Source organism: Acanthochromis polyacanthus, chromosome 6, assembly GCF_021347895.1.
Source record: "Acanthochromis polyacanthus isolate Apoly-LR-REF ecotype Palm Island chromosome 6, KAUST_Apoly_ChrSc, whole genome shotgun sequence".
NCBI classification, from domain to species: domain Eukaryota; kingdom Metazoa; phylum Chordata; class Actinopteri; family Pomacentridae; genus Acanthochromis; species Acanthochromis polyacanthus.
In genome coordinates this window covers 42096185-42108379 of record NC_067118.1, presented here as the reverse complement: position 1 = coordinate 42108379, position 12195 = coordinate 42096185, and the positions used below count along the sequence as shown (strand labels likewise).

At 39.4% G+C, this 12195-nt stretch overlaps 1 protein-coding gene across 1 annotated transcript in view; it reads right to left on the bottom strand.

Annotated features, from left to right (window-relative positions):
- The window catches only part of espn (espin), a 56044-nt gene that overhangs the window by 21141 nt on the left and 22708 nt on the right, over window positions 1-12195 (bottom strand). The window contains exons 8-9 of the mRNA XM_051949093.1: window positions 7800-7958; window positions 2810-3047 (exon numbers count right to left, since the gene is read on the bottom strand). Of these exons, the coding sequence (XP_051805053.1) occupies window positions 2810-3047; window positions 7800-7958 (397 nt within the window). The remainder of the gene's footprint in view (window positions 1-2809; window positions 3048-7799; window positions 7959-12195) is intronic.

The window sequence follows — 12195 nt, the reverse complement described above, 5'->3', positions numbered from 1 at the left end:
TGATGATCCCACACCGATTGTTTATGTAGATAAGCAAGCTGCATCGCTGTTTCTTATAAATCATCCACAGACCGGCAAAATATAGATACAGGAGGTCCTCGATTTGTGTCAGAGTTCTGTTCTTACGGATCAATCCAAGTCGATTTGCGCCTTAAGTTGGGACTCCAGCAAGAATGTAAACAAAGCCGTGACGTGCATCGCGATATAAGATAAACTGTATTGATCCACAGTGGGGAAAGTTCACAGCAGCTCCAAAGGAGAGAAAGTATAAAGGCAGAACAGGAATAAATTAGAAACCCAGTGCAACAACGCAGAGAACATTATATACACAGAAGATGATTTTTTTTTTTTTTTTATCGATCAGTTCTTCCGGAGAATCATGAATACCAACTACTTTCACGCATATATGAGAAGATAACAGAATATGTTGCACTGTTTTTGCAACTTGAGCTAATACTGACGATGTTTGCTGGTGTTTCTGAACATTTTATTAAATCTAATCTCACTTCCATGGAGACGACTTTCCTTTTCCTCCAAGCATCAGAAGAGTCTGACTTACACTGGGAGCCATAATGAAGGTAAAAAGTTAGAGAATGCAGCACAATCCAAGGTGGAGTACAACCAGAGAATGGGAAGAAAGCCGTCTGATAGCGCCGCATGACGACGTATTCATCCACTCTGCTCATCAACTAGTTCCATGTAACCAGTTCTGATGTAACGATGAAACGCTGTAGATCGAGGACCTCCTTTATATGAAAAGCTCTAAGTAACAATTTTAACCCTCTGAACTCCAGAAACGGTCATAAAATAAGCAATTTTTTTAAAGAAAACTACAAATGTTGCACTCATGAAGCCATTAGTGACTTAACTGAGTAAAAACTTCTGGACTTAAACGTTTTGGCTGAACTGCAGGCTGAGCTAACGTACAAAAACGTGAGCAGTAAAACACCAGTAATGTGTGAAGTCACCATTTCCCCCCCAGATTTAGTGACACGTGTGGGGAAAAAATATCGTAAATGTTGATTCAAGGTTTCTGCAATCAAAGAACTTCTATTTTTCTTTTTTGGATGGGGGGATTTATGGCATTATAGCTGCATCACAAAATAAATAAATGTTCTTTGCTAAGTGCAAAGACTGACTGTGTGCACCCTCAGTGTGTGTAACAGAGTGAACAGATGTAGTTTAAAGGCTGATTCTGTACTTACTCTTCATCTGTCTAAGAGCCCCTCCCTCTGCCTGAGAGGCCGACATATCCCCGCCTTGACAGAGCAGCGGTGAGGACAGACCACGGCAGACGAAAGAGGAAAAGAGAGAAACAGGTGGAGAGGATGCAGGTGAAAGAGGACACATGCAAACATTAGCAGTATGAAAGGATGAATGGAAAGAGAAACAACTGGGAGACAGGAGCAGAACAGCAGACAATGACAAAATACATGCAGGAAAGGAAGCAGGACTGAGTTTTGTAGTTAGTTTGATAAAAGGGCTGTTTTGATTGTTTCTTTTTATTCTTATTGTATATTTTGAAGACCAAATTTTTTATCTCGTCACTCGTCGTGTTCTACAATTCTACAGTTTCATTTAGCTTTCATCTAAAACAATGTACATCTGAGAGTATAAACCACACGAGCAAGGATGTATTCAAGAGAAAACAACCCGGATAAAAACAAGTCCAGGTGTGATAATAGGGCCGTGGTGCCTTCAGGCAGTGCAGGATGTAATAGGACTTTTTTTTTCTTTGTTTTTTTGCATTTTCCAGAGGTTTGAGCACCCAGTCCTCTCAAGCACATTTTGCATTTTTTCTGAGATTCACAAGTCAACAGAACGCTTAACCCTCGTGTCATCCTGCAGGTCAAAACTGACCCAATTTAGTTTGAAAATGTGGAAAAACAATCAATTGTTTTTCTGTTGTCCACATGTTCAACATTTTTTGGGAAATCTCTGAACATTTTGTGGTCGAAAAAAGAACTGGTAAAAATGTTAAGAACATTCACATTAACGACATTTTTTGGAAGATTTTTACTCATTTTTTTGAAAATATTTAAAAGGATTTTCTTGCCAAATTTGGGGGATTTTTTTAAATAAAACTTTTAAGGGAAGCTTTCAATTATTGGAATTTTCTTCCTGGAGATTTTGCAAATTTTCCAAAATTTGGGAATTTTTTTTGCTGAATTTTGGGATTTTTTTCAGACAAGGAAACAATATTTTTTGGTGCCCGTAAATGAAGACAACAGGAGGGTTAACAGACTGGGTTAGCTTTTGTTTATTTTGTTTTCCTTTTTATTTAAAAGCTAATTATAATGGTGAGTAGTATGAGCCGGAAAGACAGTTTTTTCTTTAAAGGTATGTCGGTGAGGAAAGGACAACTTTCCAAATTTTAGCTCCTAATTTGTCAAATCTTGGGTGAAATTTTAGGACTTATTTGGTCTTTTTACAACAAATCCTAAAACTTTCATAAATTATAAAGAGTCATGGGAACCTTGCACAGCTAATTTTTACCGTTTTAAAATGCATCTAGTGTGGCGTTTGTGCGCTCGGACTGCAGCATCCAGGGCAGCCCGGCACTTAAGGAAATGGCTGAACACTAAACCAGACCTGAGCGTAACGGTAGCCCAGCATCATCAATTTATAATCAGTTATTTAGAATGCTGGGGTCGAACTCAACTCATCTTCACCCAGTGCGATTACATTAATACCAAACACTCTGCTTTCTAGGAGTGATGGAATGATAGCATAAGAGTTTCTGGTAGGTGTTCAGTGCTTTAGTAAAGTAGGAAACTAAAGAGGAAGAAGGAGGCTCAGGTAGACTCACTTCCTGATGAGGAAGATGGGCGTCGCTGCGTGCTGCTGGAGGTGCCACTGGCGTTGTTCTGGGCGGTGGTTTGCGTCTCCGGGGGCAGCGGAGGAGGCGGAGGGGGTGTTGGCATCGGATTGCTGTGGGGAAGCGGAGGCGGAGGAGGCGGAGGTGGAGGCGGGACGGATTCCTCCGTGGTGCCGTTTTCAGAGCTGTGGGCAGGGCTGTCGGTCGGCTCCTCCAGTAACGCGGAACCCTGACGGAAGAAGGGCAAAATTATACATATTCTGCACCAATTAACCCCCTAGAGTCACCTCTGCAGGGGTTACCATAGCAACTACTCAGTTATCCAATACTACGAGTTCACTTGGTGGAACATTGACGATTAAAGCCCCAAAGCTTTTTTCTTTTTTGAATTTTTGTTTATTAGCTGTACTACTTAACACAACAAATATGGTTGAAAATAAAGAATTAAGCTAATTAAACAGTTAAGTTACTAGGCTGTATGAGTTAGATAAGATAAGATAAAACCTTAGCAATAAGATAATAATAATAATAACTTTATTTCTATAGCAGCCTTGAGAACAGCGTCCACTAAGCGCTTTGACAGTTAAAACATGCAACACAGAGACAATCAAACAAGCTATTTAAAAAACAGTAAAAATGACAATAAACTAAATGAATGATTAGCTAGATTAGCACGCAGCTCAAACAAGAGAACGAGACAGTTTGAAAATTAAAGATTCAGGGTTAAAATTAAAAGTAAAAAAATAGAAAATTAAAGAATTAGAGAGATGACATCACACTGAAGAACCAGGCAGCTAAAAGTGAAATAAAACCAGAGAGAGCATCTAAAATAAACAGGACATAATACAGAATAAAACACTAAAACCTCACAAGTTAGAAGTAGGATGCCTTACTGAAATAAAATAAGTTACAATAAGGCTGGAAGAGGAAAGCAAAAAGTAATGCAGAGGTAATAGGTAAGATCTGAAGAATGTGATGAAAGTTAAAATGATTTGCAAAATGTTGTATATGAAATATTACAGCTGAGAAATGAGAAAAAATGAAATATTGCACATTAAATGAAATGCTACACGATACAGGAACTGATACTGGACAAACTATTTCATATAATATTGAAGATGATATTGATTCTATTGTTATTGTAAAAGGGGAGGAGTTAATTAAACAATTAAATGATAAATTCATTTTATATTGTTATTTTTATGATCAATATGATTTTTAAAAAAATATTTATAATCACTTAGGCACTTGTTTACTTAAAATACCTTTTTTAATGTGAAGAAAAATAACTTGTAATATATATATATATATATATATATATATATATATATATATATATATATATATATATATATATAATTTAAAAATATATAATTGGTGCAGGTGACTTTCTCCCGGCTTCCAACAGGTTTCACTGAATCTCCTGCTGGCCTGAGTGAGCTTTACATTCCTGCACTGAGGCTGCAGACGGGGACAGATGTGAGCATCCCTGTTAGATATGTCCCCCCCCTCCTGCTGCCTTTTAATCGACTCATAAAGACACAATAACGGAGCTAATATGACCTAATCTCAAGGGGAGAAAACAGCTGAAGAAGCCATCTGCTGCTGTGAGTGATAGCGCCTCCACCCTCCTGCACGCGTCCGGCACGAGCCCAAAGCCTGCCGCAGCTCTGCTGGAGGCAAATTAACGGGCCGTGACATTTAACTGGACCCCGCCCTCTTTTATTCTCCGGACGCGTGTGCACCATTGTCGCCCCCTTCACTTTTCAACCCCCCCGGGGAGCTGAAGGGGAGGAAGGGGGAGGCGGTGTCCAGATGGGTCTTGGCAGCACGCGCCGTTTCCGTTGATTAGCCATCCATCTGCTAGGGCTCCTCTGAGACCAGGAGAGGCCCCACTGAGGCCTTAATTGGCTCAATGTGGATTATACCCCTGTGTCATCCAAAACACCCCCACTCCTGATACCCAGGAGATTATAGGAACGCCGTCTCCAGGGACGCTGATGAGAGTCTAATGAACTCTGTTCATTCAGCTGCCTGTGGAGGTATGAGGCAGCAGGCAAGTGGTTTAACCCTCCTGTTGTCCTCATTTACGGCACCAAAAATATTGTTTCCTTGTCTGAAAAAAATCCAAAAATTCTGCAAAAAAATTCCCCAAATTTCTGAAAATTTGCAAAACCTTCAGGAAGAAAATTCCAATAATTCCTTAAAAGTTTTATTTAAAAAAAATCCCCCAAATTTGGCAAGAAAATTCTTATAAATATTTTAAAGAAATGAATAAAAATCTTCCAATTTTTTTTGGAAAATATCTAGAATGATTGTGTATAAATTACTAAAATTTATACACAAAATCCAGCAAATTTCGCTGGATTTTTGTTGTTTTTTTGTTAATGTTTTTAAAAAAACATTTTTTTGCATTTCTTTTTTCTACCAAAAAATATTAAAAAATTTCCCCACAAAAATTTGAAAATGTAGACATCTAAAGTTTCACTGTGAAAATATAGTTTCCTTGCCTGAAAAAAATCCAAAAATTCTGCAAAAAAAAAAATCCCCTAAACTCCTGAAAATTTGCAAAGCCTTCAGAAAGAAAATTCCAGGAGTTCTTTAAAAGTTTCCCACATTTTCAAACTTTAAAACGGGTCAATTTTGACCCACAGGACGACACGAGGGTAAAGCAGCCGCTCGCAAGCTCAAGTTTTCCGCACAAAAGCGGATTTGTTTCGACTCGTAATCCATCATCTAAAATGTTTACCTATGCAAACTTCCTTACATGGAAAAGTCTGTGGTGTCGCACGTCATCCCAACCACACCCACACCGTTCAGCGTGAGCCAGGTAATAAGTGATACCTTTGGTCAACAGAAACACTGTAAAGATGTTTGCTTTGGGATTGTACATCGGTTTTATCTGCAGCACAAATACAAATAACAGTGTGGATTACATTTTATATGCAGGGGATTTTATTGCCCTATTTGACTCAAAGGAAACATAATTTATAATAGCAGGCCTTTATGTTTATCAGAATATCTGTAATAAATGTAAATATTCTTCCTGCATGATCCATAAATGTCAACACTGGATGAATCTTTTACAGCATGCTCCCACTGGTGTATGCTAATATTCCTTGAATGAAGCTCAAATAGGTGCTTCAGCGACTTCCTGTGAAGCTCTCCTTTTGTCCTGGATCGTCCCGAGTTTGCTCCATTGTCGGCTCTTGGACAGTTTACACAAAGGGGTGGAGACTCGGCAGGCGATGGAAATGAGGGGCAGTTTGCATTAGGAGGCGAAACAAAAGCTCAAGAGGACACAAGATTATGTACAGACACTCAGGCAAATAGTCGGCTCTGTAACCTAATGCCGGCACAGCATCGGCCATGCAGAGCGCCTTATAAGGAGCTGGGATGACCGCACACACCTGGACAACGCAACCAGGGAGCAGCGTATTAACCAGCCTTAGGCCAGCATTCAGCTGCAGGAGCCCGTAGATTATTTTGCATACAATTTGCAGCAGATTAAACGCTGTCCTGGAAAGAAAAAGAACTTGACATCAGGGAGGCATGGAAATTAGTTTGTGACCTGGTTTTTAGGGGATTACTTCACAGTGGATGTCAGATTGCTCTCAGTCAGTGTTAAATCATCATCATTTTCTTTTCTTTTTTTGGTAATACACAATTTCTGAAGGGGAAAAAAGTCATATCTCTGTGTGTCCATCCACAATGAAAAGACTAATAATCAGTTATGTTGAGATTTGTTTAAATGGTAGAATGTGTTTGTTTAAGTTAATTAACCCTCGTGTCGTCCTGCGGCTCAAAACTGACAGGTTTTAAAGTTTGAAAATGTGGGGAAAAAAATAGTTCCACAGTGAAACTTCTGATGTCCACATTTTCAACATTTTTGGGAAATCTTTGAACATTTTTTTAGAATTTTTTTTTTATAAATGTTTCTCAAGATCATTCATAAAAAAATCGACATCAGAAAAAAAAAGGATTTTCAAAGGGCTGGAGAAGGAATCCATCCTGTATGGCCCTCTTATTGTTGCTGCCGTCTTCATCTCTTGGGACGATTTTTTTATGAATGATCTTGAAGAAACTAGAAGTTTTACTGATATATGTGGAATCACTTTAGATATTTTTAGGATTTTCTATTAAGACCAAAGAATAAAACTGTGGGACGCAATGCGGTGCACTGCAAAAAATCCAAATCTTACCAAGTCTATTTGTCTTATTTCTAGTGAAAATGTCTCATCCGACTAGATTTAAGATAAATTCACTTAAATGACATTTCAGAAAGATGCAGGGACTTGTTTTAAGACAGTGCATCTTAAACATCCTGTTTAGTCAAACAATCTTGAAATCATCTTGTATGGAGTTGAAGTTTAACCATCGTGTCGTCCTGCAGGTCAAATTGAGCCGTGAAAATTTTAAAAATGTTTCTTAAGAACATTCACAAAATAAATTTTTATGTGAATGTTCTTAAATAAAATATCAGAAATTTTACTGATATATTTGAGAACACTTTAGATATTTTTAGGATTTTTTTTTTGGAAGATTTTTACTCATTTTTGAAAATATTTACAAGAATTTTCTTGCCAAATTTGGTGATTTTTTTAAAAATCAAACTTTTAAGGGAAACTTTGAAGGAATTATTAGAATTTTCTTCCTTAAGGTTTTGCAAATTTTCAGAAATGTTTTGCAGAATTTTTGGATTTTTTTCAGACAAAGAAACAATATTTTTGGTGCCTGTAAATGAGGACAACAGGAGGGTCAAGGTGAGCAGAAAGAAATAGAGTTTTGGTCACCTTCTCGAGTATCATGTGGCAAAAACACCAAATAGTTTTTTTTACATAGATATGCAGAAATTATTATTAAATATTAAAGAACAGATATGTTCTTTATCTAAGCACATAATTTAATGAGCTGGATGATTTGTTGTGACGATGTTTGAACTCTCTAGAGGGATTTCTCGAGCATCGGATTTGCATTTTACCTCCTCGTTGGGCGCCATGCCTTTGCTCCCACGGCGCTCTGCGGTGTCGCTGCCCAGCGTCTTGTAATAGTCCCCAGTGCTGGGCTGCTTGTTGAAGCTCCTCGACTTCCTGTTTGAATCCACACGGCGCAGTTTCTCGTGGTTTTCTCCGGAAGTCAGCTGTAGAGGAGATTTTTAAATTGAAATATGAGCATCTTATCAGCACCTTTTCAACTGTCTTCCATCTGTATGTTTTTTGATGCATGAAAATGAGTCAAAAAAAGAGATTTCCCAACCTAAAGGCCTGACAAAATAAACCAAATCATGGTTGCTTTAAAAACACCGGCAGCAAAAGGTTCAGTTGTGCTTTTGGAGTGACTGTGCCATACAGTGTGCCACGTACAGCGGAGTTACTCTCCTGTGTTTCCAGATAAGCTCCGTTGTGTGACCAAAGCTGCTTTATTTGGGTAAGAGAACAAGGCTTTAGTTCACATGCAGCTTTTAAACCAATGTACAGGAGACCTTTGGCCTCAGAGGCAGAGCTGAATGATGGAAAAGTCACGCTTCATTTAAATATTCGCTGTGTAACTGATTTATAAAGTGCGATGGAAAGTTACATGTGATGCCATCAGAAGTGCGATTGTCATGCATAACAGCTGCATAAAGTATTAATTACAACCTTTACAACTTTTAATTTGAAATGGATAAATTCTTCAGCCCTACTCAGAGGTCACTGTCAACTCTCCCTTTTTCCTTCCGACATCTATCCGAACAACTGGATGTGTAACACCAGATATCAAATTCCTGTCAGTCTGAGAGTTTTCGTGATACGCTGCTGTTTACGTGTTTATGCAGGTCAAGGCTTTAGCAGTGGATTAGCCCAACTTCCAGTCAGTCTGAGGATACATTTTCCTAAGTAATGCAAAGAAGCCTCACATTTACATTTGATCTCAATAAATCTGCTTTGAAACTTTCCAATTCATAAACACCACTTTTTCTAGTGTTCTATATTGTAAAAATCATATGTGAAAATGAATTAAAATCCCATTTCACTCCATCTATCAGTGCAAAAACTAACATTTAAAGCTGCAAAGAGGAGTCATCAAAGCAGAGTTACTTTGCCTTTCAAATCTTGGACTCGGCATTAAACTTCATTTACATTTCTGTGCTTACAGACGTCACAACGAATAGAAATCTTCTCAAGAATCTCAAATGTCGAGTAGAAATCCAATGTTAATGCAAGCGGAAATAATTGACAGCCGACCCCTGACCTCTGCTGCCCCGCGGTGTCGGGTTCTGACTTCTTATAAACCCGTTTAATGTTGTTGACTCGTGTCTGCTGTCAGGAAAAGAAATGGTCCCTGAGCACTCATCAGGTAATGTGAGCAGGCTACAGGTGGTTTGTCATCCTCCAGGGAGGTGGGCCAACAACAGCAAATGTACAAAGCTTTTTGGCAGCCCCCCTTTTATCGCTCACACAGATGTACACACTCAGACGGCCTTTCTTCCCTTCATATGGCTCTATCTGTCAGCAAAAAGTCATATAGCCCTTTTTGCACACACATATGCATTCATCAACACTTTTTACACTTTAATGGCATGCGTGGACTTTGACACGGTCCGGCTAATTTGCATGTGGCCTTAGATATGAAAGGACACGCAGAAATGAGCTGTTTGAATAATAATAATGATCTGTGCTAACATGAGATACAAGAACACTCCAACAGGAACATCCTCATATATCAAACAGTCAAAGCTCGCAATCAAAATACGCCTTCATGAATGCGACACATTCACTGCTCAAACAAATCCGGAAGGTTAGCCAAAGTATGCAAAGCGGCTTGTGATAGCTTTTTTTGCTTTATGTCCAACCCAAACACCTCTGCCGTCTTTTTTTAACGCCTTACCTTATCGTAGAGAATCCCCTCCTGAAGCTCTCCTCCACAAAACCCAGCGGAGCACAGAGAGAAGCTGTCACCAGATCCAGAGCTTCACCTCGTCTCCGCTCGCCGCTACGCCTGTCACTCTACCTGCCCTCTCACTTTACCCACTGGCCTCATCAATAAGCTATTGGGCCAGCCACAGCAGCTGCAGTGATGTCACCGCCAGCCCGCAGACCAACCACTCCCCGACCCTACCCGGCTCTCTTATGCAAAAACACAAACACGCATGCGCTGCCCTGGCCACGGTCGCCCACACGCAAAGCTCCCAGGCTTTAGGATTATCACAGTATTCCAGCCATAAATGCCTCGTATTAGCAGCAAAGGAAGAAATTGGCAGACATGTGCTAATTGCCAGTGAAATATCAAAGATTTCTGGAGAAACTACAGACCAAAGAATAAAACTGAGAGACGCAATGTGGTGCACTGCAAAAATTCAGAATCTTACCAAGTCTTTGTCTTATTTTTAGTCAAAATGTCTCATCTCTCTAGATTTAAGATAAATTCACTTAAATGACATTTCAGCAAGACGCAGGGACTTGTTTTAAGACAACGCATCTTAAACATCCTGTTTAGTCAAACAATCTGGAAATGATCTTGTTTGGAGTTGAAGTTTAACCATCGTGTCGTCCTGCAGGTGAAATTGAGCCGTGAAAATTTTAAAAATGTTTCTTAAGAACATTCACAAAATAAATTTTTATGTGAATGTTCTTAAAGAAAATATCAGAAGTTTTACTGATATATATATGTGATCACTTTAGATGTTTTTAGGATTTTTTGGAAGATTTTTACTCATTTTTGAAAATATTTATAAGGATTTTCTTGCCAAATTAGGGTGATTGTTTTTTTTAAATCAAGCTTTTAAGGGAAACTTTGAAGGAATTATTGTGATTTTCTTCCTGAAAGTTTTCAGAAATTTGGGGATTTTTTTGCAGATTTATTTCAGACGAGGAAACAATATTTTTTGGTGCCTGTAAATAAAGACAGCAGGAGGGTTAATACATCTCAAATTAGGAGGTTACATGAAAGCAAAAATCTATTATAGAGTGAAAAACTATGTTTTTTAGTGTCTGGCTTATTTTAAGACACCTAAGCTTGTTCTATTGTCAGATATTTTTACTTATTTCAAGGTAAAAATAAAAACAACTTTGAAATTAGTTTCTTGTTCTGAGAGGGGCATTTTTTTCCAGTGTGCTTGTTTCGATGCCCAACACGCAACATTTGACTTCAGGCAAAGCGTATGCAGACGAATGAGCTCAGAGACACAAGAAGACACACACAAGAAGCTTCCTTTGCTTGCATTCATAAGATTACAAAACATTTTTAGAAAAACAAACTCTTCAGATGAGATTGTGACACTGGATGAAGTTACGCTCTCTGTTACTACGGCGCCCAAGCTGGATTGTTTGTCCTTATGTATACGGCACACAGTGATCTTATTTGTGTGTGTTTTTGTGCACGCTCGTGTGCATGCTGGCTTTTGTTCAATTGTTAATGAGGGTGCGCCCCGGGCCGGTCGCCTGGGCACCGACGGGAGAGGGGGCGGCACTAATTAAAAACCCTCCTGCACACGGCTGACGGCTCATACGCGCACGCAGACACACACACACACAGCTCACCATGACGACAGTGTACGGTGAACGGACACGCTTTCCAACAGCTGACTTTGCATAACAGATCCATACATACAGCCGTCGTCTGAACAATCGATTCTTCCAGTGAACCAGCTCATTCTGCTGCTTCTCTAGTTTTTCTGCTTTTAGTTGAAAATGCAAAGACAGAGATGTGTGATTTGACAGTTCTTCTGCAAGATGAAGATGCTGCTGTGAGCCTGAAATTTTGCAAAACTATAGGTCTTTTACTGGTGTTCTGTTAAAATTGAATCGGGGTGTCAAACATGAGGCCCGTGGGCCAAAAGTGGTCCTCCAGAGGGTCCAATCCGGTCCCCAGTTTCTCTAAATCGAAATATAAATGACGGACAAGCTCATATTTCCTCATATATCTGACATCAAATCACAATCCCAATGTTAGATGAAACCAGCCATCACTTGGCTCTAGATCTGGGACTTTTATAACCTTGCCAGCAAGTTGATTTCTCACGATATTTGTGAGTTCACAAATCTCTCAAGAAACCATCTTGCCCCGCTCCCGCATTCACTTTTCGTACAGCACCAAGTTGGCACGGGCCAATCACGCAGCAGTATTCGTGTGTGGGGCGGGATATCCGGGTGTGAAGACGACACCAAGCGCCAGTAGATCAAAACAAACACGGCAACGGAGGACAACGATCGTGTAGATGCTGCTATTAAGTCAGTTTTAGCTGAATCTCGTATCGCTTCTTTGAAGGAAGAACAACGAGAGGCACTTTGCTCATTTCTGGATGGTAAAGATGTTTGTGCTTTTTTACCTACGGGTTTTGGTAAGAGTTTAATCTACCAATTGGCTCCGCTCGTTGTGAAGATCCCACGATTGGCTAA